This window comes from Aquarana catesbeiana, linkage group LG07 (assembly GCF_042186555.1).
Source record: "Aquarana catesbeiana isolate 2022-GZ linkage group LG07, ASM4218655v1, whole genome shotgun sequence".
In the NCBI taxonomy this organism is placed as follows: Eukaryota; Metazoa; Chordata; class Amphibia; order Anura; family Ranidae; genus Aquarana; species Aquarana catesbeiana.
The window spans coordinates 329,291,312-329,310,718 of NC_133330.1; the positions used below are offsets into that span (position 1 = coordinate 329,291,312).

The 19,407-nt window shown below is 45.5% G+C and overlaps 1 protein-coding gene across 4 annotated transcripts in view; it reads left to right on the forward strand.

Moving 5' to 3' along the window:
• Positions 1-6,405, forward strand: part of KANK4 (KN motif and ankyrin repeat domains 4) — a 198,019-nt gene extending 191,614 nt beyond the window's left edge. For all 4 annotated transcript variants that reach the window (XM_073593826.1, XM_073593828.1, XM_073593827.1 and 1 more), the window contains one exon: positions 334-6,405. In XM_073593826.1, coding sequence (XP_073449927.1) covers positions 334-462 — 129 coding nt within the window. In that variant the 3' untranslated portion in view covers positions 463-6,405. The remainder of the gene's footprint in view (positions 1-333) is intronic.
• Positions 6,406-19,407: the final 13,002 nt, after the last annotated feature.

Genomic DNA, 19,407 nt, shown 5'->3' on the forward strand with positions numbered 1-19,407 from the left:
CTAACTATGTAACTATATAATACAATCCATACATAAAACACTACAATCCCCAACATGACCCACCACTGGACATGATCAGAATACACTTCTATTACACACTATACATAGAACACTACAACCCCCAACATGACCAACCACTGGACATGATTATAATACAATTCTACAATACTCAATATACTTATACTAAGAATACTAGAACAGATACATGAAACCTATATTTTGTTTAGAATATGACACTGTTAATTGTTCTTTGACGCCCCAGTGTGATGAAACTGCTACTCCATAAAACTCTACCCATAATGAACCTACTGCTGTATTGTCTTTTTGGAACAGGCTGGCAATTCTGCATTGTCCATTGTTGCTGAATCCGCCCCCAGTGAGATTGCAGAACTTCTACAAGCCCACACAGAGCACCGGCGTTCCTGCCCCGCCGCTGACACGGGAAAAGGAGGCCCATTGTAAACAAGGATGGAGGACAAAAGACTCATTCTTCTCCAAGTGAACTGCAAGAGAGCGGATACCATCCATCTCTGCATTGTCTTCATTACACTAAATATTCCAAATATGTGTATACATAAGCCAGGGGCTTTTTTTTTTTGGAATGAGGCAAGTCTGTTCTATCGGTTGATGTATATTGACTTGAGTGGAAGGTCGTATTCGCAAACAGTATTAAATGCAAAGAGTAGCCTCCTACCTGTCAAGGAATTATAAGTCCCAGCATGTGGAACTAACTAATCAGCATGCCCCGATACTTTTTGAGGGACCATGGCAGGTAATGCTAGGACTGCTAGTTCCATATTAGATGAAGAACTGCATGTAGAGTGTTTATGTAAGAGGGCCTGTCTACCAAAAAACAGTATTTCAGGTATGGGTAGATACGGAATTGTACCAGCTCCTTCTTGAAACTCTGGGTTTAGATCTTAGAATTTCAAACCTCTGCTAGGACTTCTAGTTCCATATTAGCTGAAGAACGGCATGTAGAGTGTTTATAAAAGAGGGCCTGTCTACCAAAAAACAGTATTTCAGGTATGGGTAGATACAGAATTGTACCAGCTCCTTCTTGAAAACTCTGGGTCTAGATCTTAGAATTTCAAACCTCTACATTCATTTGTAAAATAAAGAAATCCAAGCAAGGAACGTGAAATTTCTCAATACCGGGTGGAGCTGGGGACTCTTTGCTGGAATCACCTTGATAATATGAAGCCAGTAGGTCATTTAGCCGGTCTCCATCTACCCAAAACTGAAATATCAATTTTTAGGAGGGGTGACCTTCTGGAAGCAGTCTAGAAAGTGACCTTTAGGAAGGAGTGATGTCACAGAGCAAGGGTGACGTCACATCCACACTCCTCCTTCCCAACTAAAACAATATAAACACAGGAATTATTTCAGTTAAACCTAACAGCCTCTTTTGTATTATATATTAGAGTAGAGAAAACTGTTGTTGTCACTTGTATGTGTGTGTATATAATATCTAAAGGAATGTTATTTTTTTATATTTCCTGATAGCAGGTCTGGTTGATGAGCACAAAGCGTCGTGATGCAGGGCTAAGACTGACCTCTGATTTATAGGCCAGGAAAAAAAAAATTGCTTCTTTTTATTAGATCGTGGGGTTTTGCTCTTGTACAGAATTTTTATAGCCTGACAGAAAGCACAAAAATCATTTGAAGTTAGCACAGAATGCATCTCTCACCCTGCCAAGACCCGTCTAAAGTCATCTGCTCTTGCAGAATATTGGTACAAAGGCCTTGAGGGCAAAAGATATGTTATTGGCCAAATCGTTAAGAATGATGTCCGCTCAGTATTATTATTTTTTTTTTTTTTCCTAATTAGCTACCTTGCCTGCCTTTTCTCCTAGCATTTGTTTGATAAAATACAGCTGGCTCTGTTGACTCGGACGCCGTACTCCACTCCCAATAGCAACCAGCGTCAAGTATGGAAAATGGTTAGAGCCGGTTTGCTAGTATCACCATGAATTCCCGAATCACCCGCTGGCACCCAACAGGTAGGTAGTCGGTCACAGCACAGCAAAAATATAGGAGTATGCTCGAAATTTGGTTTCCATACGGTAGCTACTATATTTCAAAAAGGGGAAATTGATTTTCATAGGGGGAGGGGGAGCTAAACTCCAGGCAAACAAATACACAGATGAAATACCTATAGAGGTGCTGGTTTACCCCCCAAAGGATTCGTATTTGGTCAATCAAGTTCTGGGCTCTGCCGCACAGAACAGCCTTATCTGCCGCTGCAGGAGACCCGATGTCTCTCTGTTGTCGTTTAAGCAGAACTAAACCTAACTGTGAGCAGGCAGCTCTTTATTGCAGAAGAGACATGCGAGGGGGCTGAGCAAAATGCGTTAGGGCATGGCCTGGTTGGAGCCCAGGCTGAGGTTGCCATATACCAACTACTAGTGGGATTGCTTCGATGGGCGGCTACAGGACGAGCTCCCTCCAAAGCCGGCACTCACAGCAGTGGACTGCGGACTTGCACTCCTAAAGCCCGAGCAGCTCACATACAAGTTTCTTTTTGGGTCACAGTGGTTACCATGCAGGGCTTGTGCAAGGATTTTTGTCACCCTAGGCGAAACCTCATTTTGTCGCCTTCACCCCTGACTCTACCCCCTTTGCCCTGCCCATGTATACCCCACCTTTTTAATGAAGTGCCCATCAATGCAGCCTCTCCAGCGCCCATAAAATGCAGCCTCACCAGCGCCCATAAAATGCAGCCTCTCCAGCGCCCATAAAAAGCAGCCTCACCAGCACCCATCAATGCAGCCTATCAGTGGCCATCAATGAATGTTTGCTTGCTTCCATTCATTCGGGACACAGACACAGTCCTCCGCCACCACTGCACCTCTGACACTATGTGTGAACAGAGCGGTGGCTGCCTGCTTGCTGCAGAGGGAAGAGAGTAGGAACACCAGCGGCCGGACTCCTTAGGCAGCAGTGCGCCTTATGCGGCTGCCATTTTGCCTAGTGGTAGCAACAGCCCTGTTACCATGCAGAGCTGCACCAGATTCTGCACTCTCCAGTTTTAGTAAGTCAACCCCTGCAATAACACACACCTGCCTTTTTACAGTAATTTATTGAATGTACACTGAGCTGTGCATACCCGGAACACTCTGGCTGTGCCAAAATGGCTGACTCCCATGCGCATGCGTAAGGTGACGTCACCCCCTATTAGCCAATAAAGAGGCTGCAAACCCAGCACCTGGAAGTAGTCCAGGGAGAAGAGGACAGCTGGCAAGGGCTGTAACTGCTGGAAGGTGGAGATATTTTAGATCCACTTTAAATAAAATGTACAAGTCTTGTTCCTCCCCCAGCCTGTGACTGGACGGTGACTGAAAAGCATGAGAATAATGAGCTAATTACTCAGTCACCTTGCTTTCTCCTCCTATCAGAATGTCCCTTGCGAGCACATGAGTAGCAAAACTAAACGACTCCTTGTGCTACTTCTTCCTCCCCCTAGTCTGAGCTCTGCTGTACAGGGGATTACAGGAGGCTAACACCAAGTCAAATTCATGCGGTTACGGTGCTTAGGCTGGGATCACATACGTGCGAATTGGATGCGGTTTTCACCGTATCCAATTCTCATAACATGCGAATGTGACCGGCTCTCAATGGAGCTGGCTCACACATGTCCGGGGCGGCCACAGTGTGAATTCCAAAAGGGTCCTGTGTGTTTTTGGGTCCAGTTCAGGTGCAAATTCAGGCAAAAAACAGGACCGCACCGGACCCCTGGCTGGAAACCACGGCCGCACCTATATGAACCCGGATTCTCTGCATTAAAAAAAAAACTTTTGCATGCAACCCCCCCCTTATACTTACCAGATCTCAATCTACCACCGTGCCCAAGAGTCGTAGCTCTCTCCTTTCTCTCCTCACTGGAGATCGAGGCAGCAGCAGAAGCCACTGGCACCTGCTGCTGTCAATCACAGCCAGTGAGGGGCGGGGCCAAGCTATGTTTGTCAATAGACACACGGAGCGCAGCTTGGGAGCGAGCCTGCACAGCAAACGACTTGCTGTGGGGGCACTGGTGGGTGGGGGGAGGGTGACCCCAGAAGAGGATGTTTGGGGATGCTCTGTGCAAAACCCTTACACAGAGCAGGTAAGTGTAACGTTTATGATTTAAAGAAATTCCTTTAGAAATCACAGCGCTGCATTCATTTGTGTTTTATCTGCCTGGAGTTCAGCTTTATTGCCAGGGCTTCTATTCAGTATTAGGGCTTCTGTGGTCCATCTTCTATACCAGGGGTCTTCAAACTTTTTCAAACAAAGGGCCAGTTTATTGTCCTTCAGACTTTAGGATTGCCAGATTGTGGCCAGCAGGGGGCAGAAAATGTCATAGGCTCGGCCTGAGAATACATTTGGCCTCAGGGTTTGTGGTCAATAGGTGTAGTGCCCCCATTAGTAGAAGGAATAGTATCCCATCATTGGTATTGGTGGAAGAAATAGTGCCCTATTGTTGGTGTCAGTGGGAGGAATAGTGCCCCATTGTTGGTGTCAGTGGGAGGAATAGTGCCCCATTGTTGGTGTCAGTGGGAGGAATAGTGCCCCAAGGGCCGGATAAAGGCTAGCAAGGGGCCACATATGGCCCTCGGGCCGCAGTTTGGAGACCCATGTTCTATACAGTAAAATGAACACTCACAGTGATGTGGATGTCCCACTGTTGCCTTCAGAAGTTAGGCGTTTTGCATTCCTTGGTTGGGGAGTTTTGCTAACCCCCTTTCTTCTCTTTCTTTTTAATTGTCAACCATACCATGACCAAGCACAGATAATAAGCACAAAGTAATAACAACATCACAAGCTGTTTTAGTGTTGGTTGTTCTTCAGTTATACTCTATATTCCATCTGCAGATATGTAAAATTAGCCCTTTTATTACCCCCCCCCCCCCCCCCCCCCAGAGTCTATCTAAACTTCCCATTAGCAATTCAGCCAGATAGAAGATCGTTGCCGATCGTTAGCGGGTTACATTGAAGCCTTCCTAAACCCAAAAGTTAAAGTAGAACTATAGGCAAAACTTTTCTTTTTCTTTTGGATAGAGCAAGAGAGAGTTATAACCCCCGTCAGATTTTTTGGTTTCTTTTTCCACCATCTGTGTCATTTCGGAGATTTCACTTCCGGTCTCATAGCCAAAACAGAAAGTGAATCTCTACAAATTAAGGGAATTCCTTGGGGACCCCCAGGTCACCAGAACTAGTGTCCCCATTGGAAGATTCCCCTCTTTTACGTCTCTGGGGACGACCCAAAATGTGGGATTTTCTTATCTAATGATAATGGTAAACAAATAGAGAGGGTGATTCTCCGTAACAGGGGCACAGAAAGCAATAAACGCTGACAAGCCCTCTAATTCCTCTCCACTCTATCCAAAACTTAAAAAAAAAAGTTTTGCATTTAGTAATACTTTAAAATTGTAAATATTGCAGCTTAGTGTTTAGGTGTGTTGGGTTGCATTAGTTTTCATTTTTAAAGTCAAGAACTTTTTTTTGGCAAATACAGGAGAATATCTGTTGATCTTTTAAGAAATGCAATGTCTTTGTCACTTCTTGTGAGCTGAAAAGAAATCACAAACATCCTGATTTTTCTTGTGTAAACTACTAGTTCTATCAGTACACCATATAATGGAGATGAGCAAAGGAGTACAGATGTAACCTCTTGCCAACTGCCTAATGCATACACTACACTACCAAAAGTATTGGGACACCTGCCTTTACACGCACATGAACTTTAATGGCATCCCAGTCTTAGTCTGTAGGGTTCAATATTGAGTTGGCCCACCCTCTGCAGCTATAACAGCTTCAACTCTTCTGGGAAGGCTGTCCACAAGGTTTAGGAGTGTGTCTATGGGAATGTTTCACCATTCATCCAGAAGCACATTTGTCAGGTCAGGCATTGATGTTGGACGAGAAGGCCTGGCTCACAGACTCCGCTCTAATTCATCCCAAAGGTGTTCTATTGGGTTGAGGTCAGGACTCTGTGCAGGTAAGTCAAGTTCCTCCACCCCAAACTCGCTCATCCATGTCTTTATGGACCTTGCTTTGTGCACTGGTCCAAATCATTTGGTGGAGGGGGGATTATGGTGTGGGGTTGTTTTTCAGGGGTTGGCCCCTTCGTTCCAGTGAAGGGAACTCTTAGGGCGTCAGCATAAAAAGACATTTTGGAGAATTTCATGCTCCCAACTTTGTGGGAACAGTTTGGGGATGGTCCCTTCTTGTTCCAACATGACCAGTGCACAAAGCAAGGTCCATAAAGACCAAATACACCTTAGGCTGAGTTCACACTGATATGACACGACTGTTGTATGACTATCATCTTACTTTGCCCTGCTAGATCTGTCCTACTTTGGTCCTACTCCCATCTGACTTGAACGAACAAGATAAGATTTTGCTCCGACTACAACTTGTCCTTTGGCCAATCAAAACAATCCCAGAGTGACAAATTCTTTTTACTGTTTCTGTAATCACCACGTCGGATGTCACAAGTCGGATGGTTAGGACAAGGATCCTACTTTGATCCGACTTCAATGATATTCAATGGGCTGAAGTAGGACCAAAGTCAGACTGAAGAAGTAGTGCAGGGAGCATTTTCAAAGTCGGACCAGTTAAGACAACTCTCATAGAGAATCATTAATTTGCAAACATCATGAGCTCCCAATGTCGGAGCGTTTGTCATACCAGTGTGAACCCAGGCTGAGAGAGGAGACTGCGAGCCAGGCCTTCTCGCCCAACATCAGTGCCTGACCTCACCAATGCACTTCTTGAAGAATGGTCAAACATTCCCATAGACACCCTCCTAAACCTTGTGGACGGCCTTCCCAGAAGAGTTGAAGCTGTTATAGCTGCAAAGGGTGGGCCAACTCAATATTGAAACCCTACGGACTAGGGTTCAATGTGCGTGTAAAGGTAGGCGTCCCAATACTTTTGACAATTTAGTGTATATATGGTGGCAAAAAAAGTGGGCTTTGCCATATGTGAATTGTTAGACAGGACCAGTTGGTCTTTTTTGCAGGCTGGCTGGTAAGTGTGCTGGGAAATTTTTGTTGCCCTTCCATGTGCAACCTTCCTGCAAAGGCCAATTACAGATTGCAGCCGTTGTCACTTGTTTGCACAGCTTGGTCGGCTTTGCCATATGCCTACACGACGGCCTGAGGTTGTGTGCTGAGAGGGCATTCAGTCCATTACACTAATCAGGAGCCAGCAGGATGCGCCCCCCCCCCCCCCCCCAATCATGTGACCCTGTGAGAGCCAATCACAGCAGTCACATGATGGAGAAGCCATTCCACCTCCCGGAAGCCCTTTAAGTGGGCTTTAATGCCCAATTCTTTATCATTAAGAGGTTAAGGTTAACGTTTAGCCTACGTGACAACCATGGCTGCCCCCCCATAGATACAACGGAGTAATGAGAGTAGACATAAAGAGACAGGAAGTGTGTTATTTAGAGGATTACCAGGCCAAAATAAAAAAAAAATGAAAACAAATACAGTCAACAAATCTAAGGACTGGTGAGCTGCAATAGATTACGTTTCTGTTTTTGTGTTTAGATACATTTTATGAGATACAAATCGTGACCCCGACATGTCATGTAAACCTCCATGCAAGGTTTGGGGTGCTGCAATATCTGCATATGGAGAGTCATAAGAACTTTTCTGAACTGTTTATGGTTCGCTACATTAAAAGCACAAATACTATATAACCGTCCTTCGCATCTCCCTGCCCCGTACATAAGATTGTATTGGTGTCACCTGCAATGCTAAGACTGGGAAAGCAGGACAAATACTGAATGACCTTCCTGTACAGGATACTCCGTGTCGGTGTTACTATGACCCATGAAGAAGGGGGTCGTGTGTTCTTGTTGTATTTGCTTGTACAGGTAAATCTTGTTCAGTGAAAACATAAAACAATGTTCTTCTATTTACACCTTTTCTACCTACGAATGTATCCAGGTCGGGTAAATCACAGGCCAGCGGTAAGACGTGACCCGCCCTCCCGTCACGGCTGGTGTAGATTTTGTAGATCAGTGTTGGAAATCCTTCAAATGAAGCCTCATTCAGGATTCACTGGCAGGAAACAACCTGTAAAGTCTAATTCTTTATGGCAGCCAATCAAAATGTATTGTTCTCCGATCTGCCTTAAATAAACTGAAATCTGGCGGCTGTTTTACACTGTATTGGAGAAGCCGGGGGGATGTCCTTTACAATTACTGTCTGTTCTGTGTATGGGGCAGTCAGTGCCAGGACACGGTCATCCAGCGACCTGCCATACTGCACGCCACCCCCTTCCCTTAAGGTTAGGGTCAGGGCACCCCCATCCCTGTAATAAACCAGTGCACCAAGGGCAGTCGCCCCTCCTGCCCCCCCCCCCCCCCTTGTCCCGGCCCTGGGCACATATAGGAGAGAGCAGATTCTAGGGGGGGGGGGGGCACATACACGGCCTGATAAATGTGCCAATTCTTAGCAGGTGATAAGAGGATTGGTTGTTAATTGTATGATGGGGGGGGGGGGGGCGCAGCGCATTAGCTTATAGGCATTTCATACAAGCACAAGTCCTTTACAATTACTGTCTGCTGTGTATGGGGCAGTCAGTGCCAGGACGCAGTCATCCAGCAATCTGCTAAACTGCGCCCCCCCCTTCCCTTAAGGTTATGGCCAGGGCGCCCCCATCCCTGCAATAAACCAGTGCGCCAAGGGCAACCGCCCCTCCTGCCCCCAATCCCCCCCCCCCCCGTCCCGTCCCGTCCCTTGTCCTGGGCACAGTACAACTCCTGACATGTAGGAGAGAGCAGATTCTAGGGGGGAAAACATACACAGCCTGATAAATGTGCCAATTCATAGCAGGTGATAAGAGGATTGGTTGTAAATTGTATGTCCCCCCTGTTCATTTGATGTATAGACCTCTATATATATTTACTATTTACCTGCCTAAAGTGTTAGGCTAGGTTCACACCTCTGCATGTGGCGGTGGGAATCGCATCTGTTCCCCCACTTGCAACCGCCCGGCAGCCAAATCGCACTCCTCTTAGGAGACATTTATTCTGAATGGCATCCCCATGCATCTCAGCACGCAGGGAAATTACATAATCAGACTATGCGATTTCCCCACGGCCACGTTTTTGAAACGGTGCATGCACCTTTTTTTTTTTTTTTTCAGAATCGCAGGCACAGCAGCCCATTCATTTGCGTAAACCTGCCCCGCACAAAACAGGGGAGTGTGAACCTAGGGTGAAAGTTTCATCCAACCTTTAGGGGTGTTTTCAGGCAGGCGGCCGCGGGATGTGGCCGGGCCTCGGTTTGGCCACCCAGCCAAACTGTCACAATACAGCCATACAGGGCCGTACACACGCCACGGCTGCAATGTTTTCCTTTTGTGGCATTATTAACTTGGGATGCAGAGTCTGACAAGCGGCACTGCTTATTAAACTCGCCCATTGAGTTCAGTGGGGCCACACCGCAACCGCGTGCAATACACCCAATTGCGGCAACACAGGGTTATATATATATATAAAATATAATTTGTAGACGCTATAACGTCATTTGTAAATGGCCCTAAGAGATGCATCTCTTTGTCCGCAAAGAATTACATCTATTGCTAGCAAACCAGTAATTTCCCAGTCCACAAATGCTAGCTGTCTGGCTGCCATGTTGCCAGGCAGCTAGTTCACCATTGGCAGCAGCCCCCCCCCCACCCCTTCCAATATTTCCCTTAAGAAAGGTTTCCTTAGGAATTTTAGCCTAACCCTTTATTTCCATAGACAGAACAAAGACGACTTTGTGCCGATACGGACAAGTCTTCTACTTGCCATCCACAAATGTTCCTCAACTGATTTTAGCTCAATTAAAACACTTCCTCCTCCCAGCCAAGACAGAAATAGACTCCCACATGGAGAGCAGCCTGTTCTCCAAGGAGCTGTCATCATTTTAATTAGTTCATTTTAATATTTAAAACAAGATTAGCGCTTTAGTCGGGGGGGGCATCATCAATCACACGGGGGCGACAGGAAAACCCAACGAGTCCAAAGACGGAGGCACCTGGCTGAGGATAGCAATTGAATACTTATGTTTGCTTACTTGCAAACAGCGCCTTTATAAAGTGGGGGTATCGGGGTTCTAAGGCATTGGGGGGATTGTTCACACCGCCCTCGCCTTCTGTCAAGTCTGAGAGAAGGTCTTCTCATGGGGAAAGGAAATTTACTGAACTGCAGCATCAAAGCATATCCAGATCTACCCCGAAAACACCTGTGTGTACTGAGCCAGGGACATCACATTATTACACAGGGCAATTTTAGTAGGTCAACTAATCAGTACTACAATCACTAGTGCCAATCAGTACTACAATCACTAGTGCCAATCAGTACTACAATCACTAGTGCCAATCAGTACTACAATCACTAGTACCAATCAGTACTACAATCACCAGTACCAATCAGTACTACAATCACCAGTACCAATCAGTACTACAATCACAAGTACCAATCAGTACTACAATCACTAGTACCAATCAGTACTACAATCACTACTACCAATCAGTACTACAATCACAAGTACCAATCAGTACTACAATCACTACTACCAATCAGTACTACAATCACCAGTACCAATCAGTACTACAATCACCAGTACCAATCAGTACTACAATCACCAGTACCAATCAGTACTACAATCACCAGTACCAATCAGTACTACAATCACCAGTACCAATCAGTACTACAATCACCAGTACCAATCAGTACTACAATCACCAGTACCAATCAGTACTACAATCACTACTACCAATCAGTACTACAATCACCAGTACCAATCAGTACTACAATCACTACTACCAATCAGTACTACAATCAGCAGTACCAATCAGTACTACAATCACCAGTACCAATCAGTACTACAATCACCAGTACCAATCAGTACTACAATCACTAGCAATGAGTCGCTAAGAGTGGAGATCAATCGCTACAAAGACGGAAGCAAATGGCACAAGCAGCATGCAGGAGCAATTAATCACATACATTTGTAGCATTGGGCAATCTTGTATGGATTGATGGATACGAAGGATAACCTTTTTCTTTCTAAAATTATTTGCCAAAAATTTGGAGATTTGTCAAAATGTCCCCATTTTAGCACTGGAGAAGGCATAATTAAAAGTAGTTTAGTCAAGAATATTTTTTTTGTATAAGTGAAATTAGGTGCGCTCCTAATTTCACTTTTACATCTTGTTAGAACCGTATATTCAGGGTTTTTTTTCAGGTTGCAGCACCTACACTAAAATTATATCTTTATCAATTAATTATTTAGTTTGCACTTAGTCTATTTGGGGGTAGCGCGGATTGTTCACATTACACAAGAATATTTTTTTCCCTGTAGCTGCGGGCACATCTCTTACCTCTAATGAAGTATTTCCTACATCATGCAGGCTGCGGCTTCCCTCAGGGTGCCCGGTCTTCTTCCTGGTGCTGAACTTCTAGCACAATAGAGGTGAAAGTGTTACTAAAACCAGGTCCCTGCATTCACTATATCTGGTCCCCCACAGTACACAGAAATGCAACTATTTTAGTAAGACCCTGGTCACACTGAGGAGGTTTTCAGGCGTTTTAGCTCTAGAAATAGCCTCTAAATAGAGCTTGAAAATCGCCTCCCATTCATTGCAGTGTGTCTTTTCATACTGGGACGGTGTGCTTGTGGGATGTTAGGAAAAAGTCCGGCAAGCAGCATCTTTGGGGCGGTTTGGGAGTGCTGTATACAGCGCTTCCAAAATGCCCTGCCCATTGAAATGAATGGGAAGCGCTTTGGAAGCGCCGCAACATGGGCCAGAAATTCAGCTCCCGAAGAGGACCGGGTTCCCCGCAGAGAAGATTTCTATCTGAAGCCTGCATGATGTTGGACTGCTGTTGTAAGAGGGGAATAATTTTTGACTAAACTTAAGCTTTAAGGTTGTTTTGAAGGTCTCACTGGGCTTTAAAGCGGAGTTCCGCTTAAAAAAAAAAAAAAAAATTAAAAGTCAGCAGGTACAAATATTGCAGCTGCCTACTTTTAATAATCGGACACTTACCTGTCCTGGGGTCCAGTGATGCGGGGGAATGAAGCCCCGCTCGTCTCCCCCTCCTCTCTGCAGTGCCAGCATTGTAAATGTGGGCGCCCGGCTGTGGCTTCACAGCCAGGCACCCACTGTGCATGCGCGAGCCGCGCCACGACTGGCGCCGAGGGTGCACCAGAAGGAAGTGGGAGCTGGGACCCTCTAAAAAGAGGGTATCCGCCCCCCCCCCCCAAAAAAAAATTACATGCCAAATGTGGCATGTCAGGGGGTCACCTCCCTTAAAGCAGAAGTTCCATATTTGGTTGGAACTCCACTTTAAATAAATGCTGAGGGTTTCAAAAACACGACTTTTTAGCCTGGACCTGCTCTTGTGCCAAAAAAAACCTTCAGAGCCTCAAAAGTCTCCATATTGTTCAGAAGTGTGTCAGCCACACTACTTTTAGAAATGAATTGCTAGCGATTATTATAATGTCGCCCCCAAGCGAGCTACTAACCACATCACATGGGCTCTTACTTTTCTGAAAGCAGATCAGATGCTTCCAGAGTTTCCTCCAATGGTGACAGAGCAGGACTGCAGAAATTTACACTAGATCGCGTTTTCCCGCTACGTATGCTTTACGCAGTGCTTCATACCATTATATTGCTATCTGCACGCCTACAATGTATATATACACTGTACAGGCTCACTGTGGCTATATGAAGATATGTGAAGGTATGGCCACTTACCTACACACAGCTGTCAAACTTTACATTGTTCACGCTGCGTATACAATGCACTTATTTTTGTGATCTTCCATTATTTTACTTGTTCTCTTTTGTCATTTTACTTGTTGTTCAGTCATTTATATTGTTATATAATCCTCTGCCATGGAAAAAAAAACAATCAATAAAATATATCTTTTGTTGTCTTACGTCTCATGGGTTATTTCCAGACTGAATTCAAACCTGTTTGCAGTAGAACTTTTTTTTTTTTCCCCCTCTTATGGATCCATTACCACCCAAAACTCTACATAAAAGAAAAAGGAAAGGAAATGTCTCAAGTACTACCTTCCCCGCACTCCAGTGCTGTCCCCGAGTTCCTCTTCTTCAGCGGTGGAAGACCTTGTCATCCTCTTCAAGGTGAAAATACATTCCGCCCATTTCTATTGAGCGCGGCCTGTCATTTACATGCCTCCTAGGGTGCGTTATCACACAGACTGGGTTCATAGTACTATACTAAAAAAACAAAAAACAAATTGCTGTGTGCCACTAAAGTGTTTGGGTTTGGCTTGAAAAAAAAGTGGCAACCCTACTCCCTACTCTTAGTTAGGGCTCTATCCCTGACTTACTCCCACACTGAGGTTTCACCAAATGATGCAGAAACTTCTTTTCACACACTTCTTTGTCAAGATAGACGTCCAAATCTTGCAAGATGTTGGCAGCCAATAGGAGATGCCAGTAGGGTTGCCATCTGCCCGGGATTCACCCGGACATTCAGGGTTTGAAACTATGTGTCCGGGCTTTAGTCTGCCTGAAACCCAGACACATTAGTCAGACTGGGCTGTGGCTCCCCAAGTAACTGAGATAGTCACACAAAATCTGTTGCCATCCGGGAGCTGCAGGGCCGCTGTCTGGGGGCAGGTTTGGCATCAATGGGGCACTGGGGGGTGGGAAATGATGTCAGCAAGAGCAGTTTGGCCACATCCACTGTTTGCCGCAGCACGCTGCATTACCACTCTCTTTGGGGCACCCAAAGATGCCCCAGGTCTTTTATAATCCTATAGTGTATACTATGAAATAAAATGTACCCTGTGCCACTAAAGTGTTTGGGTTTGGCTTGAAAAAAAAAAAAAAAAAAAAAAGGTGGCAACCCTAGATGCCAGCCTCCCCAAGATGGCCCCATGGTTTCCTGCCTGTATGAATAACTGCCACAGTACCATCTTCAGGTTGGCAGACAAACTGGAGCCCAACACCTGCCTACGTGAATGCACTTAGCGATTGCTGCACATCATTGCTCTAGACCAGCCTACTAATGATGATAATGGTGGAACATGGCTGTGCAATGTGTGTCACCAGGTCAATATTTGTAATGAGATCTGCGGCTTCAAAGTGATTGAAAAGACTTTTAAAGTTGCACCTTGTGTAGCACCCTTTACCATAGGTAGGTGCTAGCATAGGATTTTTACTAGGAGAACTGCCAGTACAGGTACATTTAGGCAGGCCTATGCTGCTGCTTGGCCTGTCTGTTTTGATCTGGGGGCAGGGAGTGATTAGAGTAGCAGTGGGTGTGACCACGTGTGCTCTAGTTCTGGGGCACCTCCCCGGCTTCCAGGCAGAATGTTCTGGAAGAGGGGCAGGGCCTAGAACTGGAGTGGCAGGCAGCTCATGTGGGAGTCCTGACCAATCCCCAACTGGAATTGGCAGGGGGCGGGCCTCCTATATAACCTGAGGTAACAGGCTACTGGGAGGAGTCGTCGTCGACTGGGAGAAGTGGAGAATGGAGTATTAGCAGCAGGAGGGCACCCCCATCTGGGGGGGTGCGCTGATCGCAGGAGGAGGCCTGGGAGGGCTATGAGGGAATTTTACCTTTACATGGTCATTGGTGAAGTCCTCATCATTATGCGGTCATTGATGAGGAATTCCTGGAGCAGAGGGGCAGGAGAAGCTGTCGGAACGTACGGTCCGGTTAAGTTCTCCATCATGGACTCGGGGCAGAGAAAGGTCGGTGAGTGTACCACTGTACACTGGAGGGCTGGATGTGGAGGCATGCCAGGAAGTCTGAGGGAACTTCACCTTTACACAGTCATTGCTGAAGTCTTCATCATTACACGGTCATTGATGAGGAGTCCTGGATCAGAGGAGAGACTGAGGGGAATAGTGTAAAATCGATGTGGCCCGAGGGCACATGATTTGCTAGCTGGGAACAGTAGTCCACTGTTCAGCACATACTATTGAACTACTAGGCCTCCGGGGAGAGGTACTGCAGGCCTCTGGCCTAGTTACAGCAATAACTCAGAGTCAGCATTAGAAACTATTCAGAGTGGGTTCTTCTGCATACAGAAGAAGATGTGACAAGAAATTAATGTGAAACAGTATAAGTTTGTGCAGGAGGAGAGGATTTCTGGAAACTTCACCTTTACACGGTCATGGGTGAAGGCCTCATCTTTACATGGTCATTGATGAGGAAGTTCTGGAAGCAATTGTCTGCAGGAGTTACGCAGAGGAGGAGCAATAGTCTGCATGGTGATGCAGGGAAGAGACTGTAGATGTTATACATGCGCATCATTCCTTCAGGCTCAAACAAAGTTCTAATCTATAAACATGATGGCAAAGTGATGTGATCTATGGTCATCCCATATACCCTTTGATATATGGAGGTCTGGCAGCGGGGTGATTTGGTTGATGTTACTAGTGGCAGCACGCCGCTACACTTGGATTGGATTTTAGTGATTGTGCTGAGATTTAACATAAGAACGATTAAGCAACTATCATGTCACAATACAGTATGCGTCTCTGGTCCTAGCTCAGTCTGCCTCTGTGGTCCTGGGAGTTCTGACACGTGTTCCAGGCTCAGCGCTATACATAAGCAGCTGTTGGTGGTTTTGTCCCTGGAGTTCAGCTTTAAACCCGCCGTATGGAACACTTCTGTAAGTACTAACTACAGCTATTCCGGGTAATAGAATGTACCTAAAGGTCTGAGCACATAACACCGCCGCCTTATCGAAAATCCACCTCTGCATACCATGGGAATGGCAGTATCCAAATCTTGACTTCCAAGCAGATGAAGACATTGTCGGGGGGGAGCACTGAGCGGGTAACAACTGATTTACAAGCTGTACAATTTCTCTGTTAATGGAGAACTCTCCGACGTGGATAGTATTTTTTTTTTTTTTGCCAATCACAAGGACCATGTAAAAACGTGACCCGAGACGTCCTCCCCCATGTGTGGTGAGGCAAACCAGAACTAATCCGCGTACGGTAAATCGAAAAGCTTTCTGTCCTTTTCTAATGAAGCGCCTGCCTGTCTGGCCACCTGAGCGTTAAACAGCAGCAATAACCGCTCTGAAATTTTAACGCAATCATTGTATAGTGTCTACCGGGTCGTGTCCCCAGGAGATGAGGTTTTACCTGTAAACACACTGAGCAGAATTTCAGTCAATTCAATAAATATAATTACTTTTTTCTTCATCGTTTCCTACTGAGCCGCACCAAATCTAAACACAGAATTTGCTTCATCTGGAGTGACCATAACTAGAGATCCTGTCACCAAACTTAAATAAAAATTACAGGAGACCAAAATATTTACTTGTAATGATCCCCTTAACTTGCTAGAATATGTACCAGAAAAGGAATTTCCCTACTACAACCCCTTCCCTCCTTGTACATCATAGGTCTCTCTTCATTTGGGAGGGCCTAAATACTGGCTACGTTGGCCTAGCTCCTCCACCCCTCCCTCTTGTTTCCCTACATAGCCTTTTATGTAGCTGCTGGGGGAGGAACAAAGTATTCACTAAAGATTGACAGCTATGAGTCTGCTGGGGCTGCTGACAACACATCCAAAATGGTGACACCCAGCTACCCCCCCTGCCCCTTCCCGCATCCTACATACCTCCATAAGTAGGGAGCCAGATACATAGATCATGAACCAAGCACAGGAACACAAATGGTACCAAAGCAAGTTGCAGGAACTAGGTCGAGGCCCTTGCTGAGGGTGGACACAGCCAGGCAGTGAGGTTACCGGTTCAAGAATACAGAGGCAGAGTTGAGGTACAAACCAAGGTCAGGAACAGCCAGGCAGAGCAGTACCAAATCAGGAGGTAAAAGACAAAGTCCAGGAAAGAAGCTGAGGACAGTAAAAGCTGGGCAAACAGTATAGGGCAGAAGAGAGTCCAGAAGGCAGGATGTAGAGGTAAGTTGGAAAGCACGCCTGGTCATATACGGTAAGGCAGAATCAGATCAGGTCTTGGGAAAACAGAGACAAGCTGAAGACCACTCAGGAACTTCATTCTGCAGTGCTTTAGTTTATATAGGCCGCTGGACGCCAGTGCCAAGTGGGAATGCTAATTTTTGCATACCTGTGAATTTATCCTGTGCTGTATGGGCAGAGATATGCACATGTGCATAAGACTGCACTTGTTTCTTTACACGGAAGAGAATCTGGCATTCCTTATATGTATACGCACATGCAAACCCTCAAAATGATGCCTTGTTTAGACATACATAGCATCAACACTTTTCGCTGAACTTTTCTGCTTCTTCAAGACAAAAACAAGTGTACAGCTAATTTTACCACAAGAAAACCCCAATATTATGTAAAGGTAAAAAGTAAGTAGCTGAACATACACATAGCGCAACCACCAAGCTTATGTAATACCTGGAAGTAGCTTCCAAATATGGCAGGGACATTATCCATCAACATCCATGTGATGGACAAGTGGCACAGGATAGTTTGTGCCGTGTGGGACTCCCAATGTCTGCTGCACACTCGGTGGGTGGAGCACCATTCCTGACGTAAACATTGGTGACATCTGGAAGTGATGTGTTTATGCCACGATGATCCTGGCATCTACAACAGGACAGGCTAAAAGCATTGTTGTGGTAAACAAGCAACAAAGAAAGCTGATAGCAGGCAAGGCAGAGTTGTGGTTTGGAGGCAGACTGAGGAGACACCAGGTCAGTAGAATTGTGGTCAGGAAGCAGGCTGAGGTGATGGTCACACCAGTAAGTCAGTAGAATCATGGTCAAGAGTCAGGCCAAGGTGACACCAGGAAGCCAGTATAATCGTGGTCAAGAGGCAGGCCAATGTGACACCAGGAAGCCAGTATAATCATGGTCAAGAGGCAGGCCAAAGTCACACCAGGAAGCCAGTATAATCATGGTCAAGAGGCAGGCCAAAGTCACACCAGGAAGCCAGTAAAAGCATGGTCAAGAGGCAGGCCATGGTCATACTGGGAAGACAGTAAAATCATGGTCAAGAGGCAGGCCATGGTCATACTGGGAAGACAGTAAAATCATGGTCAAGAGGCAGGCCAAGGTCACACTGGGAAGACAGTAAAATCATGGTCAAGAGGCAGGCCAAGGTCACACTGGGAAGACAGTAAAATCATGGTCAAGAGGCAGGCCAACGTCACACCAGAAAGCCAGTAGAATCGCGGTCAAGATGCATTCAATGGTCATACTGGGAAGTCAGTAAAATCATGTTCAAGAGGCAGGCCAAGGTCACACTAGGAAGCCAGTAGAATTGTGATCAAGAGGCACCCCATGGTCACACCAGGAAGTTCATAGAATTGGGGGTCTAGAGGCAGGCAAAGATCACACTGGGAAGTCAGCAGAGACAAGCCATGGTCAGGAACCAACTGAGTCAGCAACAAGCAAGCAAACAAGGATAGAGTGACTTTCAAGCCGGGTCACAACAGGAAATCAAAGCAGAGAAGTCTAGGGGCAGGCACAGTCAGAAATGGGTAAGCAGATCACAGGAACAGATGCGGGGTTGTAAGGGTAAACAGCTGAAGACCATCCAGCAACTTCCTGGTTCAGCTCTGTCTTTTATAGGCCATCTAGTGTAAAGACTGGGGTTAGGTGGGTGTGCCTGTGCATGCACACACACAACCAAGCAGCATGTCTGCATGAATTAAAGTGCTTACGTGAATTAGCATGTTTGCCCAATCCTGCTTGCACACACAGCCATCTGGCAACCCTGTTCTGTACATTGGTGCACAATCATGTTGTTTTCTGATGCTGGCCTCCTGACAGAACATTCGACCCTAAGAGAAAAAGGACATTCGATCAGAACATTTATCATCCACTGGAGGAGCCAAACGTTGGAATTCGTTTCATTCACCCAACAGCAAAGTTCTCTCGGAAACCAAAGAGCATTTGATTTTGCCTCACTCACACAACAGCCACAGTTTTTCATTGTGTGAAAAATCCCCAACACTAATGAGTGAATGCGGTTTTAATTCACGCAGATGAAATGTACCAGTGTTTTTCGCTGGAGGAAAAATGGCTAATTTTTATAAACAGACCCTACTGTGTATCTGCACTGCAGCTTACATAGAGCAGAATAGGGGGGTCAGTCCTATTGCATTATGGGTATAGAATTTTTTTTTCCTAGGTACTACTAATCTGATCTCTTATGTCATGTTTATAAAAGGTACAAATACACGTCCTATTTGTTTAACCTTTCTTCTCCGATGCATCACGGTTAGATCCTGGCATAGCCACATTTTTTTCTGAAATTGTAATGAAGAAATTCTTTGTGGTCGGAGGCGAGATGTGATTATATAATTCTCTGTTCTATCCGAATCTGCGATTACGGGGTACAAAGTCACAGACGTGTTGGAAAACCATCCACTATATATATATATATATATATATATATATATATATATATATATAAAATTTCAT